The 21,235-nt window shown below is 41.7% G+C and overlaps 2 protein-coding genes across 4 annotated transcripts in view; one reads left to right on the top strand and one right to left on the bottom strand.

Moving 5' to 3' along the window:
- atp8a1 (ATPase phospholipid transporting 8A1) overlaps positions 1-14,846 on the top strand; it is a 140,153-nt gene extending 125,307 nt beyond the window's left edge. For all 3 annotated transcript variants that reach the window (XM_053505565.1, XM_053505567.1, XM_053505566.1), the window contains 5 exons: positions 553-660; positions 9,513-9,601; positions 9,838-9,930; positions 10,461-10,552; positions 12,441-14,846. In XM_053505565.1, the coding sequence (XP_053361540.1) occupies positions 553-660; positions 9,513-9,601; positions 9,838-9,930; positions 10,461-10,552; positions 12,441-12,538 (480 nt within the window). In that variant the 3' untranslated portion in view covers positions 12,539-14,846. The remainder of the gene's footprint in view (positions 1-552; positions 661-9,512; positions 9,602-9,837; positions 9,931-10,460; positions 10,553-12,440) is intronic.
- A 2,405-nt stretch (positions 14,847-17,251) lies between these two features.
- shisa3 (shisa family member 3) lies at positions 17,252-20,836 on the bottom strand. The gene is made up of 2 exons (XM_053505140.1): positions 20,261-20,836; positions 17,252-18,142 (listed from the first exon to the last, which is right to left on the bottom strand). Exons 1-2 carry the CDS (start codon positions 20,529-20,531, stop codon positions 17,547-17,549), a joined length of 867 nt encoding a protein of 288 aa, XP_053361115.1. The 5' UTR covers positions 20,532-20,836; the 3' UTR covers positions 17,252-17,546.
- Between the last annotated feature and the right edge of the window lie 399 nt (positions 20,837-21,235).

The following is a 21,235-nucleotide window of genomic DNA, read 5'->3' as shown; positions in this document are numbered from 1 at the left end:
GATCCTCAGAGAATTCTTTGCCATGAGGTGCCATGTTAAACGTCTAGTGACCAGTATGAGAGTGTGAGAGCGATAACACCAAATTTAACACACCTGCTCCCCAAGGACACCTGAGACCTTGTAACACTAACAAGTGACATGACAACGGGAAGGGAAAAGGGCTAATTGGGCACATTTTCATTTAGGGGTCTACTCACTTTTGTTGCCAGCAGTTTAGACATTAATGGCTGTGTGTTGAGTTATTTTGAGGGGACATCAACTTTACACCATTATACAAGCTGTACACTGATTACTTTACATTCTCTCAGAGTTTCCTATCTTTAGCGTTGTCCCTTTGAAAAGATATAATAAAATATTTACAAAAATGTGAGGGGTGTACTCACTTTTGTGAGATACTGTATGTATGTATATAGATAGATGGATAGATAGATTGATTGATATGATAAGTATCTATCTATCAATTATTTATAACTGCAAAAATTACATGATGATTATAAATGACGTGTAAACGCCCTCACGAGATTTTATTCCGATATCTTTTCTCATGTACAGTTCAGTCATATAGCCATTTGGGGCAGCATTGGATTGTGGGTAGTGTTCTTCGGCATCTACTCCTCTCTGTGGCCGCTCATACCTCTGGCTCCAGATATGTCAGGAGAGGTAAGACACACCCTCACACACACCTATTCTGTTCCCATGTACTCTCTTAAACTTTAGGTATTACATAAAACGAACAGAGAGAGAGAGAGAGAGAGAGAGAGAGAGACCACCCCCTCGTTCCTTCAGGCAGTATATTGTGTTTACACTAATCAGAGGCGTTGTGAACTTTCTGTACTCTGGAGCTGATGGGAGTCACAGGAAGCGCACACCTCCGTAAGCAGTGCTGGATGTATCCCCAGCTCTCGAATCACACTTACCTAATGGGCCCTTTTAAGCCGTATTAGTGTCACCTGTATGAACATGAACACATTTAGGAGCTATCTGTACTATCTCCACATTCCTGAAGGTCTTAGGAACTGAGCGCGGCAGCCTCGGTCACTAACTCGCCCGTGTATTTGTTCACGCTGTTGCTAATGTGTCTCTTTAGATTCATTATGTGTGCTCGCCTACCGAATGCAAAACAATGTTGGTTTCAGATAAAGTTTTTTTTCCTTTCTTTCTTTCTTTCTTTCTTTTTTTTTTTAAACTGACGCCAAAAACAACTAGAGCGGGGATTGAGTTTACTGTTCAAAAACAACACCCTGGTGTTTCATCATACTCTGCGTTTTTTTTTTTTTTTACATGGTCAGTCTTACTGTCGTTCAAGTCATGTCGTGTGTTATCTTCTTTCTTATCTTTCTCTCTCTCTCTTTTCTCCCGCTCTCTCTTTCTCTCTCTCTCTCCCCCTCTGGGTCTACAGATGACACCCTGATGTCCTGAAACCTAATACCAGCTCTTACCCTAGTAACAGTCATACAAAAGACAACACTGAAAAACATTTCACAGCACACACCTGAGAGCTCCTTTGTGTCACCTCGTTGCTATTTACACTAAGTGAGGTTTATTGTGCTTATATAAACAGCATATAAAAAGCGGATTGGAGGTCTGTTTCATTTTTTTGCATTACATATTGAATCTTCTTCCTACAGAAAATTGTAAAGAGATATTGATTTTTATACAATGTTCATTTGCTTTTGCTTTATAACAGGTTTGACAGTAAAACAAATGAAAAAAATGTTAAAGAAATAATACAAATTTTCCGAGCAGTGGAATTCGAGCCGATGTCTTCTGGCTTATTTTTAAACATCTTTCCTCTGAGATGCTCTTTATATTGTGAACGTTTTTCTTTTTGGCTTAATTGAAAATGAAAGAACTGTAATAGAAAAAGAGTGAAGGGTCCTTCCGTGCGTTTGTATGTGTGTGTATGTGTGTTGTGGTGCCGTAGTATTGCTGTGTAATGTGCCCCCTAAACGAGAACAGCTGGACGAGGTTCCGCACCCCCCCAGGAACCGCGCAGCCACTGACTCATCACCGTGCCACGGCATAACAGCAATCAACACTGCTGCCATCATAACACCTTCTCTGTTCTCTCTTTCTCTCTCACTCACTCACTCACTCACTCACACACACACATATGCACATGCTTTGTGAATGTCACACATCTGCTCAGCTGTTTCTCTGCAGCTGAATTTGGCTGCGAACAGACACGCATCAGCTCCCTCTTCATCAGTTCTCCTGCTCAGCCCGTTTCCCAGCCGTGAAGAGGAGAGGACACACTGATCAAACACAGCTAAAGTGACGAAAGATAGAAACGAGAAAAGAACAGTGCCAGGGTGACAGACCGGATTAGAATGCAGAGATGGAGACAGGATATGAGCGAACTCTGAGATGGATGGCTTTGAAGTGAGAACTTCTGCTGGAATGATTTGGGTTTCACGCTAAAGGTGCAAACCCTGTATTTAATCAGAGTGACTTTTTGTTCAGGTGTGGCTCTCGCTTTCACTCTCTCTCTCTCTTTCTCTCTCGTGCCTGTCTCTCTCACTTTCTTTGTATATACGCATGCGTGTGTGTGCCTGTGTTTGAACGGTAGACAACAGATGTCAGGATAACGCCTTTTGAAGTTCAGTAATTCCCTGTGTGAAGCCAGGCTTTAGCTCTCCATCTAACACTGCTTCCTATTATTTACCCAGAGCGTGCGTTTGTGTGTGTGTTGTTCGCTACTGTTAAATAGTGCTAGGGTAACACAAATTGTCATCAGCGGATCGTATCAGCCGTACTCAGTCTACAGATCCTGTGCTAGAAATTCAGCCTCGCATATATTATAACATTTGCCTTTAAGGACTTTCTCATAATTAAGGGGTTTATTATTGTGTAATTCTTTTACTGTATATACGTAATTTGTCAAAAGGCAAAGTTTGCCTTTTATCATTTCTCATTTCTTTATATTTAATTTATTTTAACATGAAGAAGTGACTGCGACCAGTTGCAATTTGCCTAAAAATGCATTTTAAAAAATATGACGTCAGCGACCACCTTGTTTTCCCTCTTGTCTGTTCCACCCATGAAGCATTCACCACCACCAGTATACTAATCACCGGCCGGTCATCTGTCATCATGTGCACCTGTTTCTCACTGCTTCATGCCTTAAGGTACTGTGATACCTCGTGGAATACAAACGTGGAAGATTCATAGGTCACTGTGAGGCTTAACAAACAACAAACCCTTCCTCTGAAACTGGTTAGGTACAGAGACTAAACTAAAACTGCTGTGGTAAAGTCCTCGCTCTATCATCCGGAGATTACGAGTTCGATTTCTGGGTGATGGCGTAGCCTCCCGCAGCCGGGGGCCTGGAGGGAGCTGATTGGCTGAGCTCTCTCAGAAGGGTGGGATGGGAGGCGCTTTGCGCTCTCACATCAATCACAGTTCTAAGCCAATCACAGGTGTCTGTGAGTTCATGCAAGCAGGGTTGTCCTCAGATTTGGCACAACTGACTGAGCACAGAGCCTCATGTTCACACTCAGCAAATCCCAAAAAAACACCTGTCCATGCGTTCATTCATGGATTTCATCCAAACAGCTAATTATATTGTAGCAGTACCGTGCATAAAATCATGCCCATGCCGGTCAAGTGATTAATTAATTTCCAGGTTTGACATGAAGGGGGGAAATATGAATATGACCGAAACTGGATAGAAGATAAATGCTGTCCGTTCTGTTTCCAGCGATCAGCTTTCTACGGAAAGTTTGGATTTATTTTCTACAGTCTTGAACAATATTGGAGTTTTCAATACTATGAAATAACACACATGGCATTTGGTAATTAAGTAACAACAACAGTCAGTTGTTATTTTAAGGTCTAGAATCATTCTTGCAAGAACAGGATTGTCAAGTGCATTTGCAAAACCCATCAAGCACCATGAGGAAGCTGGCTCTCATGGAGACCTTTTTAGGAAAGTAAGATTAAAACTTACCTCTGCTACAGTACATAGGAGACGTTCCAGCTTTAAAAATTACCAATTAACATACAGCTCCTCAGATTAGAGAAGTATGAAGGCTTTACAGAGTTTAAAGAAGTGTTTAAAGAAGATTTGACTTGTTGTATAGTTTGGTTGACTCTGTGCTCTCTGTAGGTTCAGAGTCCTTAATCCAGCTCAAAGTTCTACATCTTGTACATTCGGAGATGCGTTTCTGTTTACCAGGGATGGAAAGAGTTTATTTTTGTGTTTTATCAAATCAAATTTAAATTTTATTTGTCACATACACATATTTTAAGTATTTAGTTATTTAGTTTTAAGAATACAGTTAAGACATTACATCAGTCCTGTGGAAAAGTATTTGCTTTTGTATCTGATATATATATATATATATATATATATATATATATATATATATATATATATATATATATATTTTTTTTTTTTTTTTTGCATGTCTTTCACACTTAAATGATTCAAATCATCAAACTAATTATAATATCACACAAAGATAACCAGAGTAAAGTTTTTAAATAAGGATTTCATTCATTCAGGAGAAAAAAGTTGTCCATACCCACCTAGCCCTATGTGAAAAAGTATTTGCCCTCTAAACCTAATAACTGATTATTCCACCCTTGTCGGCAAAAACTGCAATCAAGCATGTGTGATAACTGTCTATGAGTTTGCACGCTGTGGAGGAATTTTGGCCCACTCTTCTTTGCAGACTTGTTTTGATTCAGCCACATTGGAGGGCTCTGAGCATAAACGTTCTGTTTAAGGATCTCAATCAGATTTAAGTCCGGACTTTGACTAGGTTACTTCAAAAACTCAGTTTTTTTGCCTCAGTCTCTTTTTTATTATTGAATCAAGAACACTGACTATAACAAGTCAACCAGGCAAGTGAGGCCTGCGGTTCTTTAGATGATGATCTGGGTTTGTTTATGAGCTCCTGGATGGTTGTCGTGCACTTGGAGAAATTTGCATAGGCCGGCTCTTGGGAGGGTTTTCTCCATTTAGGAATAATGGCTCTCAACAATACAAATGGTTTTGTGACTTGACCAGACTGACAAACTGATGCATGTTAATTACTTTGTTTATTTAGATTGCAGCATGATCCAGAATGCTTGACTTTGACAGGCAGGTTCTATTTAAGTGATTTCTAGATTCAACAGGTCTGGCAGTGATCATGCCTCGGTGTGGCAAGTGAAATTTAACTCTGCTTTCCAACAATGTGGCTAATCACAATGAAATCATAATTTAGCGTCGGTGTTGTACTATGTATGAATAGGGCCAGGTAGGTTTGTTTACTTACTCTTTGGCCACACCGAATCAGTGCGTTATATAACATAATAATACAGTAATAATCGTCTTTGGGGGGTTTTACCACATTAATTAGCAGCAGGCTGTATGTTTTTTTTTTTTTTCTAAAAAATAAATAAATATATATGGAGAGCATGTCTACATTTAAAAGCAATGTCTTTGTACTGTAGTTGTTCTCAGTGAAGCACCTTTCTCCCCATGCAGCGCAGAATATCAGGTTTAGGTATTTTCATTTTCACACAGTTTATACATTGCCTGCATGCAGAGAGATGGAAGGAGGGGGGGAAATGAGTGTTTGTTTTCCATAGAGGAAGCTGTGAGCACTCAGGGGCCTCTCTTTACTTCAGTATTACAATGACAGCATCAGGGATTTGGTGGATTTGCGGGTTCTGTTTGGAATTAGACTGTTCTTTTTCCTTTCCCGTCATTTGTCTTTCACTCTCCTACAGGCACACAGGCACACAGCAGGTATTAAAGACTTCATTTCATTAATTCTCTATTAACTCTTTCGTGCCAGATGTCTTTCGTCAGTCTCATTGTATACACATACACACATTCATAATTCCCTCCGTACTACATGGACACGGAGATATAGCCAGAAGAACTGGGTAGAATTCCTGCTCAACAGTGGCTTTTATTCCAGTATGTCCCTGTGTACCGTTGTGTCAGTCATAAGCGTACAATCTGCTACAGTAGGACGAAAATGATCATGGTTCTTCTGCCACACATTCACCGTCGCAACATCGGGTATTAACATTCCTGGTCTGACATTCTCAATGCCAGACACCGCTGTTCCCCAACACCACTGATTAGTGCAGCCAGGGTTTGTTACAGCAGTCCTCCATCATATTTTGCCCTAATCACTGCCCACCACATCTGTAGCATATATGCAATTACCATGGCCGTTAGACACGAGTGGTTTCACTGAAAAAAAAAATGGCAACCATGATTAACCAGCCCTCATAATGGAGCTCTGAGGGCAGTCGTTCAAGTCATGATTTCCCTATTATTTGCAAATGAAGATGTAAATCTGTGTAATTTCTCCCTTCGGTAATGAGAGAATTTGTACATATGTGAAAATTGCGAGTCGATGCAACTCGAACTCGTTTACTGATTTAATTTTTAATAATAATAATAATAAATAAATTAACGAAAGTAACCACAATTTTATTACGAACCATATTTTTCACCATTTTTCAAGTTTGATCATTTGCCAATGGCTGCTTCCATAAAGCAGAATAACAAACACACTTGTCCTGGAGGGGAAAAATATATTTCCACCCCTTTTCCGCATACATAAGCTTAGAGATGCCACAACCAATCAGTGTTGCTGTGATCGACAGGATAGTGAGAGTATGGCGGTGTTCTCACCGAGAAAGCATGGTTTGCGCCTCTTGTAGTGACAAATTGCTGTACATAAAAACAGCATTGCATGTTAACGTCATCCTAAAGTAAACGTTATTTTTTTATACAACATATAATGTACAATGCACATCCGTTTAAGCATAACAAAGCCTTTAGATAAATGATGATCCCGGCCAGTCGTTTCACTGAACGAATGTTGGAGCATCAACAGATACAGTACCTTGCTGCCAGCTTGTTTAAGTGAAGGTCTGTCTGTGGGAATTGTACACACAATCATTCAGGATAATATTTACTAGTTTTGACATTATTGCTGTTATTTTATTTGCCAACTGCAGTGTAGCTCTGCATTCAGCACCACTTCACAGTAACTGTAACTCCAGGGTCTAGTGTGATCAGGGCCTCATTTCATGCCGAACGATTCGGAACACATCCCAAGTAAGTCAAATCTCTGTCCAAACCAAGTGCTGGAGCTGCGGATGACCAGTGTGGCTAATGAGAGCTAATGAGAGCCAATTCTCCCATCACCACCTCACCTCCTCTACACCCTGACCACTGTGGCGAACAGGACTCACCTCCTGCCATCCCTCTGAGGCACTGATTTACAGTCTGTGTACCCAGCTTTCCCCTCAGATAAACACTCCATTAAATCCCAGTTTAGAGCTCTGACTCTAAAAACAAGCAAGTGTAGCTCATGAAAGGTTTCCCAGTTCACTTGGAGATTTACTGATACAACGATTTATATTCATTTTAATTGTTTTCTTTGCTCGACTGTTTCTCTCATGTGGTTTTCTGAGAAAGCGTATTGTTCTTTCTCTGTTTCAAGTGTATTGGCATTGATCTATCGTTCCCATAATTGGTTTTGTTTGCATTTCGTTCCCGGCGCTACGTTTGATTTCTTCATAGATAAACATAAAAATGATTCAAGTGCTGTTAGCGTGGAAACCGTCAATTCGTTGAGAGATTCGTAATCTCAGGGGGGCGGTGAATTTCTACATGACGTGAAAATCTTGTGCAGTTTTCTCTCAAATCTCATAGCAACGTTGAGCACAACTTTCTAAAAAATCCCTCAGTGAGATGGAAAATAGTTGTTCAGCAACATAGGATCAGCAGAGACACTAGGAGGAGGGGGGAGACATCCATTTTGATTTCCAGTCATTTGAGAGTTCCTTCCCTCCCGTCTTTCACCAGTAAGTTTCGTCACACATCAAAGTCTATTGAACTGTAATAGTGACCAGCTAAGCTAATTTGGCAACACCTGAGTTCTTTGATAGCTCTGACATTGATTGGTGGGTGCGGGCGTGCCTCATGGCTCTGTTTTAGGCCCTCGCCTGGTTTCCATTACAGAAGGGACCTTGGTTAGGGGCCGCCGAGTTTGGACAAGTGGCACAGGCATGTACGGCAAATTGCGATGCAAGGGTTAAAGGTGCTCTTTGACATTTAATGGCGATCGTTTCAGTGCAGCAGGGCCAAAGCAAATAGTCAACGAGCATCGACTGCAACACCCTGCTTGACTTTTAAGCTCTGAAAGGAGAATCAGTCAATATGTTAACATGCACAGTTAAGTCGAGCTAGCTGGGATTAAAGCACCTACACTCTGATTTCTAACACGCATGAAAAGCTCGACTCCCAAGCACGTTTATCTTGGTTGCTTGTCCGACTTTGAGAAGCATGATTTAACATGGCTTTAGCCAGACTAACGTTTGCAATGTTTTTTAAAAGCATAGTTTTATTCGGGTTTACACATCATCATGTAAACTTATTGCTGGAAGATCTCGAACCATAGCACTGGCACAGTGTTTGTCTGTCTCTCTGTCTTGACTTCTCTGTGTCTGCCGCCTGATGTATTATTTTCCCCATCAGATGTTCTACAGGAGCACAATGTTACTCTCCTAAAAATGTTATTTTAATTCTCAGAGAGATGAGTGTGTGAGGTTTGAGGACTGGAAGATCATTATTTAATTAGCCAGCCGCTTTGTTGCTGCTTTTCTCACCCAATCCAAACAGATGAATGCCTTTCCAGTCTGTGTTTATTTAATTTCTTGGTGTATTTTGGCTCCCGAGCTGATACTGGCCTTACTTTCGCCTTCATCTGAAAGCATATTAATGATTTGTTTTAGTTGAAGAAATTTTTTTTTTTTTAAGATAACACATTATTCCTGGTCCGGTTGAGGTTTTTCCAAGGCTTCATCTCAACCTCCTGAGCCGAGCACCCCAACTTATTTGATGTGTGGGTTTTTTTGTTTTTTTTTTATATATAATTGCAGTTAAACGAGAAGAGAAAAATTAGTTTCCTGTTGACCTGTGGAAACACCGTTTTGCATGTTTTGGCACAAAAAAAGTACAGCTATTAAATATTAAAAGCGGGCAAAAAACTGAGACTGTACACCCACAGAATGAGTGATGCCTCTCCTTAATTCCCAGCGCGAGTGCCGGGTTGAAGAAGTGCGGCGCAAACATTTACCTAATGCACAAACAAGCCTTGTACTTCTGTTTGTTCTTTGGTCTCCTCTGGATTTCTGTTACACTGAAACTCTCTCTTTCAGGCAGACACATACACACACACAGTGTTCAGTCGAGCAGTTTGCAGGTATGCAGGAGCAGGTGGGCCGAGAGAGAACGGAAAACACTCTACATTGCAAATAATTAGCGGCTTCTCCTGACCAGGAATTCAGGCCGACTTGTTTAAGCAGCTTGTTTTGGTTTCCTTCGGTGTCGTGGGTTTTGTCTGGCACTCACTAATAATCACACACTTGTAGACACACTCGCACCATTTCACCACATGTTCCTTATTCCGGATCACTATAGATGTGTTTATTTGTTTGCAATAACCTCATGTATTTAATATTAAACACGTGTGCTTGCGTGTGTATTTTAGGCGGATATGATGTTCAACTCTGGAGTCTTCTGGATGGGACTGTTTTTCATTCCTGTCACTTCTCTGGTATTTGACCTGGCTTACAAAGTGTAAGTTCCCTTTCCTCATCTATTCCTCTCCGGATGTGTGTCTTAGGTGTCAGAGTTTAACACCGAATGAATAATCAGATGAACCTGAAAAGAGTTTTTTTTTGACATGTGCACTTTATTAGTCAAAAGCATTTTTTTCCTTCCTCTGAAATGTACATAAAAAAAAGTCCGATTTGGAAATACAGCTGTGCAGACCAATTGTGTTTTTTAACACTCGGCTTCTCTGTGTTTGTCAGTATAAAAAAGGCATGCTTCAAGACCCTGGTGGATGAGGTTCAGGAACTAGAAGCTCTGTCAAAGGACCCTGGAGCAGTGGTTCATGGGAAAAGGTAAGGAACACGCACACACACTGAGACCTGGACGACTTTGTAAGCCCCTGGCTGAATGTAAAGAATTACAGTAACATGAGCTGCACAGTTGGATGAACAGGACAATAACGGCCGAGAGTCCCCGCTCACTGTGTGAAATGAGCACCGGCGGTCCTCCAACAAGCTTGCACTTTCTTTCACTCTCCACTTTATCACCTGTACTCTGTAGTAGGTGCGGGCAATGCTAATGAAAAGGTGTGAGTGCTTCAGCAGGGATCCGAGCTCTGTGTGAATCATCATGCCGCCTCATCTCGTGGCTCAGCAGGCTGGAGGCTGTACACACTCACAGCTCTGTTAAAGGGGTTTTCTGTGTAAAATCTTTCACGCTCTGAAATATGTTTCTGCTCCTCATGGTTGAAATCTCTCTCTTGTGCCAAGACAGATTTCCTGAATAATGTCTCTCTCACTCTTATTTCCTCTTCTTTGTGTGTGTGTGTGTGTTTTTCTCTTTGTGTGTGTGTGTGTGTGTGTATGCGATCATGCATGCGCAGTCTTACCGAGAGGGCCCAACTGCTGAAGAACGTGTTTAAGAAGAGCACGGTCAGCCTGTACCGCTCCGACTCCATGCAGCAGAATCTACTCCGTACGTCAGAGAAACGCCTCCGCATCCACTGTTCCATCACACCACACACACACACACACAAGACCACCTGCTTGTTGACACATACTACTCCCACTATTCCTAGCTCCACCATCAGAATGCAGGTGCACACGTACGCCCAGACGCATATTGATGCACGTACGCCTTAGGGCATTCTCAGGAGCTGAGGAAAAAAAAAAAAAGAGCAGGGCCAGATGTTACTTCAAGAAAGCACCAGCTCGTCTCTGTTTGTGTCAAGCGTTCACTATACACAGCTCGCTTTGATCTACATGTATGCATCCATGTCACTAGTCATGATCAGTCTTCGATCCAGTAGGTAGACAGGAAGTGCGAAAATCAATAACCAGGAATGATCGGGTCTCCATGTTTCCTGGTGATGATGAACAATTTTTTTTTTGCACTTAGACAATCAGAGGATTAGATGAACCTAGAGTGTGGTCTGCTCATTTTTTCCATGCCTACATGGTAGTGTGAGCAAGACACAATCCAGTTTTGTAGCGTCATGTGGTTAAAGTCAGGGCCAGGATGCAGCTGGTGCTCAGATGATTGAGACCATTAGACATTTGACTAGATGAGGGAGTAATGTGACAGAATTGTTGTTTTTAGTCAAACCACCGGAGAGCAACCTCAGCGCTCGGTGGTAATGCCTGTCACAGGATATTCGATCTCACAAAGCTTTCACACACACTGACATGCCTCACAAGTTTAATTGCAAACATACCCACCTGCGTGGAGCTCGGCCTGACGCACGCTTCCTCCGTCCTGATTTGTCTTTGATTGCTTTCTAATAATTTGCTCATGCTATGATTTTTATTTATTTTTTTTGTTGTTTGCTTTTAGGTGGGGAGGGGACTCGCTCGGTCGTGGTCTAATTTTGCATGTCATTTAACCCTGAAATCACACCTTCAACCTAATTTGCTTTAGTAACCTACCTTTTAGATGTAGCTTCACCTCTTCACCTCTTCCCACCTGCGTGTGTGCGTGTGTGTGTGTTCATGTTTGTGGTCTGCTGTGCCGCTCAGTTGCCCGATAGCTATTAGAGTCGCATCTAATTATTTCCATGTCCCCTGTCATTCCCACATTGCACCGGCCTCTTGCATGTGCCTCCAGGTCAGCAGGTAGAGGCCGAGTCGGTCGAGACGTAAAGGTGAGTCAGGGGTCAAAGGTTAACCCCAGTGTGCAGTGCAGTAGAGGATGTTAGTGTATCTGAATCCTGAGGTTTAGCACAAAAAGATTTTAGGATTTCAGTAAGTGTAATAAAAAAAAAACTTAAAGGGACGTCTAGAGCAGAATGAAAGCTCTTTTGTCTAATTGATGTAGTAATTATAGTGTAACAAACACAAAGCACTAACATTTTTCCTTTCGCTTTGATTGGCTGCATTGTCTTAACAGGCTACACCTACACTGACACATCGCCGCACAGTGATTTCCAAAAAAAAAAAAATGTATTACAGTCGCATCATGTTATTTAGATCTTCTCAAATGAAAATCTTAAAATCAGCACATCTTTGTTTGTGTCAGTACACCCCCATGCCAAATACGCTAATATTTTAATCATCTGACCAGTAAAAATGATCCCTCATGCTCCCAGGACAGTTGAATCTAGCTCCGTGGTTAAGGCATTGGACTACGGTTCGGAGGGTCCCAGGTTCAAACCTCACAACCACCAAGTTGCACTGTTGGGCCCTTGAGCAAGGCCCTTAACCCTCATCTGCTCAGATGTATAACGAGATAATGTAAGACACTCTGGAGAAGAGCATCTGTCAAATGCCTATGTGAATGTATCAGGTATTGTAATACATTCTGCCATCTTGTTCACTGCTTCTTTCCGTTATCGTCTGACTAGTCACCTCTGTAAACTCTCCCGCAGATGGCTACGCTTTCTCTCAGGACGAGAACGGAGTGGTCTCCCAATCGGAGGTCATCAGGGCCTATGACACCACCAAGCAGCGCACCAGCGAGTGGTGAGACCCGGCCCCCTCGGCCCGGCCCGGCCCAACCCGGCCACTCAGCCGCCAGTCAACCTTTCGAAGCTGACAGATGTTAAGGCCTGTCAGGTTGTTTTTGTCCAGCTCTCTCTCTCTCTCTCTCTCGCTGGAACTGTGTAGAATAGAGCAAAGAGGTCAGTGCTTTAAAAGGGGGGGAGAAAAGCAAGGAACAAAAATTAATTTATAGTTTCAAGAAAAGCTGTCAAAGTGCAGCACAGTTTGCTGTTTCCAGTTGTGTGAGTGTGGTTTATGCTGGACTACAGTGACACTGACCCAACAAGCATGGGGGACGCTGCGAAGACTCCGACATGTTCTCTACTCTGACGTTCACACTTCTTCAGAAATCTGGTTTGGACGATGGTGTTTGTTTAACCCTTTCTGCTCATGCTCTTTGATTGTTTCTCTAATCGGTGATTGCGTCTTATCCTCCCTCTCTCTCTCTCTCTCTCTCTCTCTCTCTCTCATCGCTCTACATTAACCCTGGAACAGATCTTTTACAAGTGGCTGTTGCCAAAGAGTTACAGATTCAAATGTAAGATGTTTTATCTTGTCATGTTCACAGTTCGCTCCCCAAGTGTTTTTTTTTTTTTCTCTCCTCTGATTCGATCACTGCGCACCCAAAACAAATTGCTTGCTCTAAGTTCTTTTATCATTTATAATTTTATTTTAGAAAATCAGGTTTTTGTTTTTTGGTGCCTGAATCTGTTATTGCATTCCACATGGCACACAGCTGCAAATCACTAATGTGCCTAATCAGAACTGTTTAGTCCCCTGTTAGAGAGTATTTCAGATCCTTTAGCTAGGTAGAATTAATAACCCAGTGAGCCATGAAGCTGCTGTTGTTGTCTCTGCAGTGCCTGGCTGATTGGTTCGAATGAAGAGGCTGGTATGAGCTTCTTGTTGAGTCTGTTCTCAGCCAGTGTTTTGATCCAAACACTCGACTTTGGACGAACATTGAGCCGATCCCACAGAACTGAAGTGCCATTAGCGTACGGGAAAGTAACCAGGATGTAAGTTTTAGAGGTGCACCCGCCATCCAAACGTCTTTTGTGTCTATACTTATTTTGTGAGTTTGTATTTTTATATTGGACAAGTACTCTTTTTGGATCGATCCGCTTCGTAAGGAAACGTCATTTTTCTGTTTTGTCGTCAGTCTCCTGGTAGATGAGTCTACTTACCCCTGTGTCCTGTTAACTTTATTAAATCTCCATTCTTTTCTTCTTTTTACGGTCGTGTTCGTGCACTAGTTCTTTTCTCCCTGTGGGAGAGCAGGTTCTGCAGAATATTGTGTCTCGTCCGCATGTGCATGTGTGAGTGTGTGTACGTGTTTGAAAGAATGTGAGTGTGTGTGTGTACCTGTTGTTCAGCATGTCTGTTGTAAATTAACCCTGGGAGAAAAACTGCTGTTTCTTCAAACTGAATACTTAAATCCCTTTGTATTTGTGAAAGAACGAGTGTGTGTGTGTGTGTGTGTGTGTGTGTGTGTGTGAGAACTCCCTTGTCTCTGTCTTTCCTGTGTGATGCTGCTCGCTCCTCGTCTGCACGACTCCGGGTATAATCAGTGAGTTATGTGCTGCTGCATGGCCGTGTACGTGTGTGGGATGTGCACTAGTGTGTGTGTGTGTGTGTGTGTGTGTGTGTGTAGGGGTGGAAATGTGTCTGCGTCTTAGGCGCAGAAGGGTTCTCGTCAGTGATGCCTAAAGCTTGACAGATGATGTTGCACACTGCACTGTTAGTTTCTCCAGTGATGGCGAGTCTCTCTGATCTCGAGTATTATTTCCAGTATTATGTATCTGTTTGTATGAACTTTTATTTAAAATCTCGGAGCGTATCTCTTCTTTTACCAGGAATCTCAGCATTTCCCTTTTCAGCTATTGTTGTAAAGTACTGCTAGAGTGCATTTGTCTTTTTATCTCCGCTTTCGGTGAGCGTCGTCTCGGCCGTCGGTTGCGTTCGGCTCTCCCTGACCCACACCCGGGTTTGCGAAGAGAAACGCGACGACGGAGTCAGATTTCTGCGTTTCCAAAGCCGTTGTCTGTGGACGTGGTTGACTGCATGACTGGATTAAATGTTAGTCGTATACAAATTCTCCTTCTGCTGTCGTCACTTTTTTTTCTTCTTTTTTTTTTTTTTTTTTTAAAGTTGTTTGTATTAACCTTTTTGTTTAATTAATTTATTTTTATGTCTTCATTGTTTATGGATTGTTCAGCATGTTGGGACTGCGAAATTTTAAATGTTCTGTCTTTTACTGCCATAACAGACTAATGAAATAAACTTTACAACACGAACATGGAAATGAAAGCTTTTTTTGTCATTAATATTGACGTCGTCTAGTTTCAACTTTTATTTGATGTACTGAACTCCATATGGTTTCTCGTCTATGTATATTTTTCCTCGTCTTGAGATTTGACTCCGAACTGGAATTGACCTCGTGTCCACTCCCACTCCACAAACAAAGAACATTGTCAATATACAGTACTGTTCAAAGGTCTTGACCCACCCCTCATTTTTTCATATTTAACTTAATGATATAAAAATACTAATCATTTTAAAAAAAAAATGGAAACAAATGATTTCGGTGAGCAGCAACCTCATTTCCCCTCTCGTCTGTTCCAACCACGCAGCATTCAGTATCACCAGAACACTAATCACCAGCCTGATCATCTCATCATCTGCACCTGTTTCTCACTGGTTCATGTCTTAAGAAGATTTTTTTTTGTAAACTTCGTAGCTCACTGTGTGGTTCAGCAACTGGTTTTTGAAACTGGTCTGGATTGAAAATGTGAACTAAAAAGGTAGTAAGTAATAGTAAATAGAATTATTTTTTAAATATATAAAAGAGTCTGTCTCTTTAGACGGAAATATGAAGATATGCGTGGGGCGGGGGGGGGTCAAGACTTTTGCACAGTACTGAATATATAGTGTTGCACAGTAGTCTTCCACTGTTCCTATTTCCTGTCTAGACCAGTGTAAATCCACCGACTCACTCAACCCAATAAATTATTTCATGTACTAAATACGGAGATTACATCAATAAACACTGCATCATGACATATTGTGTTTATCACTCATAAAGACTGTAAAAGAACAAAATATTACAGTCATGCACATTCCACGGTCTTGTTTAAACCTCCTATGACTCACGGCGTGTCCCACCCTCTGGGTCTGTTCACCACTCTGTGTTCTTTAGCAAGATGTTTCTGTCTGCTTGGTCTCCGGGCCTCAGCCTGTACCACACGTAACCTGTTTATGAGCAGCAAAGGGCTTTGAATCATGTAGACTGCATTCATTCTGGCCGAAATTTCTACGCTCCTTCATTTAGACATCCCGTGGGATCCATAGTTCTCGTATAACATGATAAAAAAAATATATATATATATAATTTTTTTTCTATTAACGTTGCTGGGACTTCCTTTCAGACTCATTCCGGGCATTTTTAAGAGTTTAGGTCTGGACTGAAGAATCATTAGAGCGTGTTAGTGTGTGTATATGTGTGTGAGGTCCTGTAATTATTTTATCCTGTAATTAAGAAAATTACATCATTATGAATTGGGCAGACGAGAACACAGAGCCGTGAGAAACTAAACAGGAAAAGGAGGAGAGGACTCCAGAATCCGTCAACCTCCATTTCACGTGTGCCAAGTCGACGCTATCTCAGATAGATTAAAAGATGGATAGATAGATTTTACATTTCTCTGGCACATTTCGACTCGGTTCCGGTCTGGCTCGTCTGGGGGATTGCTGAGCTGCTTTCTGGGATAACAGTTTATTCTTTGTAATTATAATTTGGTAAATATTATTCCAGTGAAAGCATCACTTGGTGGTCTGTTTTGGATTTGTGTGTAGAATAAACCGTGCACCTTGTGTAATGAATATGGTGTTGATTAGAGAACCTGCAGGCGTCTGGATTAGAAATCCTTGTAGAAAAATGACATGAATGCACCACGTGATTGTTCTGATATAAAATTTAAAAAGTTATTATTTTATTCCAGCAAAATTATATATAAAAAAAAACGTGACATTTAATCACAGTTCTTGTTCTTCCGTCTGATGTTCCGGTGACGTGAGTGCACCGTGTAAAGCGCTCGCCACAAATCTAGCACAGAGCGTGTAGCTGTTAACGTAACCTGAGACCAGGCTGAATTATGGGCAATTATTCAACTTTCTATGAATTATGCTAAATGAAATACAAAACCTAAACCAGATCATGGAAAAACAAACATTTGAACAGAAAAACGGTCCCAGAGGTAGCTGTGTCTTACTCTGTTGTAGTTGAGAGAGAGAGGAGCGAGCAACGTTAAAAAATATATATATATATGGCTCGATGTTAGTAGCTATTCTTTCGCTGAGCAAACATGATGTGCTATAAAATATACACACAAAAACGCAGACAATCAGCATCCCTTGTTCAAGCAACTACAAACAGTATAAAGATCTCATTCTATAAAGCACACGCAAGTACATACCTTAGACGTACAGTACACACTTAACACTCTTTATCTAGTAAACCTTAATTGTTTCTGTGATTGTCAAAAAGATTATTTTAATCCCTGGTTTGTTCCGATTCAGTAATTCAGTGGATGATAAACAAGTAGTTCAGAATAATTCTTCTAAAAACATCAGTTGTCCCCTTGAGTGTTCCATGTAAATTGGCTTTATCGTACATCCCACAATATAAAAAAAAAAGAAGAAAAAATATTTATAGAAAACAATAAAAGTGCATAGATCGAATATAACTTAAGAGGTGCAAACAGGGGCCTGTGTGCTTTCCCTGGCATTAGTTCCAGCCAAAATTATTGTGCTTTCCTCTGTAGTTATGTGCCTGTCTCGCTCCTGTGAGTTTCAGCAGCTTTTCAGCTTCAACCAAATGAAGCATCACTGCATATTGTATTCAAGTTCAGGCTCAGGAAAGAGTGTGTGTGTGTGTGTGTGTGTCGCACAAGTTTACAGCAGCTCCAGTTTCCTGCTCCTCGATCCTGAGCTCCATATCAGCTCTGGCTGAAATCCGCAAAGCCTTTACTCCCACCGAACGGCTCTGGCTGCAGGGGGAAGAAGTACTGCTGGGACAGGAGGAGGTTGGAGCTCTGAGCCGTGTGGAGGCTCTGATGGTGGCCGTGCTGGTGTGTGTGCACGTAGGAGACGCTGCCCTGCAGGCACTGCGGAGACGAGTATGGAGGTGGAGGTGGAGGAGGCAGTAAGGACTGAGGCGGTGCCAGGGACACCGGCGTGGAAACCGACGAGGCTGAGGCCAACAGGAGCTGCTGTGAAGACTGCTGGAGTCCCAGAGCATCAGATCTGCCCAGAGAGAAGCGGCGCAGAGAGCTGCCCCCGCCGGCACTGCTGGAGCTGGTGGTAGCCGTGCTGGACTGGCGTGAAGGTGCGCGCAGGTTAGTCGGCACCGTCCCTGCAGTCAGGATCATGGGGATGGTCTCGCCCTGGCAGCTCCGCAGGGAAAAGCGGATCGGCTGCGGTGTCGGCTGCTTGGGCCGTAAACACGTACAACAGTACACGGCCACCAACGAGCCAATCACGACGAACGCCACGAAAATGGAGCCGACCATCAGGAACGGCATGTAGATAGGTTCTGAAGGAGGAGAGGTGGGGGGGAGAAAAAACATGAATGGTCAGACATCATGGGAAAGGTATTCTAGAGCTAAATTTAGAAATCTACAGTAGTAGAACACTAGAGTCACATCAGAAAAACATTGTTTTATGGCAATGTAGATAATTATTCAATTAAAATTTTTTATGTTAAGTGTAAAATTGTTATAAAATACTACATTACGCATGCCTTTCTAGTAAAAAGAAACATTTTGACATTTCTATTTCAGTGTTTTTTCTAGCATCATAATCTGGCCATGTACTTATCTGCTATTTTTGAACGCTTGCCATCTTATTAAAGAACAAAAAAGTAAATAATGCCCTTTTTTATTAGGTGCTTTCCTGAAACCTGTGCTCTTCTATCAGGAGAACATCTAGTTGTAGACATCTGATGGGTACTGTTACAGAAGATGACAGAGCAGCGCGAAAAAAATATTTTCTTCCTTCGCCTCAGGGCAAGTTTATGTAACGGCATCAGATTGCCGTCTGATGTTACGGCCTTGGACTTTCGCATTGGATTGAAGTGGAGTTATAGGGGTTGCTATTGGAGACAAAGCAGAAAATGTCTGAGAAATGCCTAAGCTTCTACATCGATCCTGGAATTTACTTGTTTGCTTGATAGATCTGTTGTATTTTTGGAGATTATATTGTGATGAAGCCAGGCACTGATCTCAGGAGCAATTATAATGATGCACTTCTAAATGCACTTATAACCTAAGATTTAATATATATATTTAGGGATAGAAACTAATAAAGCATATTCTTTAAGCCTATGAATTGGTATATCAACCCCCTGAGTCATTATGTCCTGTTCAAGTTTAATCGTGTATGGACTTTGTAAGATCTGTAAGTATAGTTATAGATATATATAGAATATAGTTGATATATTCTTTTGAATTTCAACACTGATCAGATAAAATATTAAAGAGGATATGAATGTTTTGGGTGTATATGATGAAGAATAAAGTATAGACACAAACATAGACTTTTTCTTTTTCAAGTCCAATCATTGTCTTTCTCCCTGTCTCTCTCTCTCTCTCTCGCGCGCACACACACACACACACACACACATATACATGTGTATGTGGTGACACTAGGGCGTATCTGCTTTCCAACCTTGGTTTGTGCTGCTCCTATAAATCACAGATGGAAACAGGTGCCTCTGTGCACAATCTGATCGAGGCTCTAGAATCACTTTACCTCCTTAAATCTCCTGCGATCTGATCCTGGAAATCAGATCGCAGCCTTCAATCATGGCATCGTGGAACCTCTGCGTGTCCTACCCATCTTTCTGTAAATATTTGTCCAACTCTTGCAATATCCTAGAATTTGATTATCAACCTGCTTAAAATGGCTCTGGTGTCAGAATTATGGGTGACCTTTTTTTTTTTAATTTATAAAATAAAGAAATTTTCATAAATTAAAACAATAAAAAATAAGATTAGTAGAGATTAGAAAAGAAAAGGCATGTTTATGCAAATCCAGTGTGAAAGTTCATCACCAGACTGCTATATAGCTTTTATTTATTTCATTTTTAGATATATGATGAAATAGACTACATGTTCTTGTTTTATTGTATTTTGGACTTGTTTAATGCGAAAACCCTTTTGCCATGGACATATTATGGTTTATTTATGCCACTGCTTAAAGACAATTCATTTTAATCGATTGTGGACATGTGCAAAGTTTTTATATATATATAAAATGTATACACATAAATATGAAAATGTATACACATTTCAGGAAAATAAAGATAGTACAGTATGATGTATATTATATTAGTATAATTATACATCATATATATAAAGTATAGAAAATTTAGTATTCAAATATTTCATATATTTAAAATAAAATATTGAAGTTTTTTTTTCTTTTCCTAAAGTGTGTGTATTTTTTTTATTATTATTATTATGCCTGACCCTGTGTGTGTGTGTATGTATAAAAAGTTCGGATAATTCAGCAGATTGCTGTTCATTTGCTTTAGGCTGCTATGGTAGTATGGTTGTACATCTTGAACATTTCTGATTTTTTTAACTCCCTAAAGCGCAGTAAAGCATGACTTTGCTCATGGCCCAGGTGCATGCCGGCCCAGGTGCCTTACGTGGTGTGTATTCCGTGTGCTCGCTGTCCCTGTGGTTGGTGCAGCCGCCCTGGTCCAGGCGCGCGTCCGTGGCCGCACAGCAGTACCGCAGCGCGCAGCTCCCGCAACACACCGCCGCGTCCGCCGTGTCCACGTGCTCCGGACACTGGAAGCCTTCGTGGTAGTTCCCGCTGTTGTCCAGCCAGCCGTGACAGTACTCTCCGCGTGCACCGAGCGCGCACAACTGCCATGTCAGACACCCCAGTAAGAGCGAGCTCAGCCTGCGCGCCATCCCGCACGGACCAGACACTGGATCGGTCAATGCTCCTGTCTCTGTGTGTGTGTGTGTGTGTGTGGTAAAAACTTAAAGGTATGATGTAGTACAGTCCACCCCTGTCTCCGGGACAGTCACCATCCCGAGATCTGCAGCAGCTGTAGCGGGTTTTTCACTCACACGTTAAACTGAATGATGCTCTCAGTCCGTCTGCTCGATCCCGTGTGCTGGAGCTTTTAACACGCCGTGCGGTCCATCCACACAGTGTGACACTCTGCTCCTCACTGCTCCGCCAATCAACACGCGTCTGCCCCAAATCCCCGAGTACACGCGCTTCCCAGTCATCTCTCTCTCTCTCTCTCTCTCTCTCTCTCTGCACGCTATTGTCACGGAGTTTTGGTGTGGAAGCGCGCGCAGCTGCGTGGCCGGACGTGCCATGACGTCACTCGCGCCAATTACGAACGCAATTCGGATGAAGGCTGGTGTGTAAATCAGGAACAACATACAGATGGAAAGTTGGAGTGAGATCATGTAAAGAACATCATCCTGACCGTTTACTGTGCATTACACATTTTTACGATTCCTGTAGTTCACTTTGCAATAACCTGGAGTGATGGTGCATATTAAAGTTTAAATCAATATATAACACACACTCATTCATTCATTTATGTATTCATCTTCTAGACTGCTTATCCTGTACAGGATCAGGACTGCCTGGTGCC

The sequence above is a fragment of the Clarias gariepinus genome, chromosome 10 (genome assembly GCF_024256425.1).
Source record: "Clarias gariepinus isolate MV-2021 ecotype Netherlands chromosome 10, CGAR_prim_01v2, whole genome shotgun sequence".
NCBI lineage: Eukaryota > Metazoa > Chordata > Actinopteri > Siluriformes > Clariidae > Clarias > Clarias gariepinus.
Note: the sequence above shows the minus strand (reverse complement) of the source record. Positions and strands in the feature narration are given on the sequence as shown.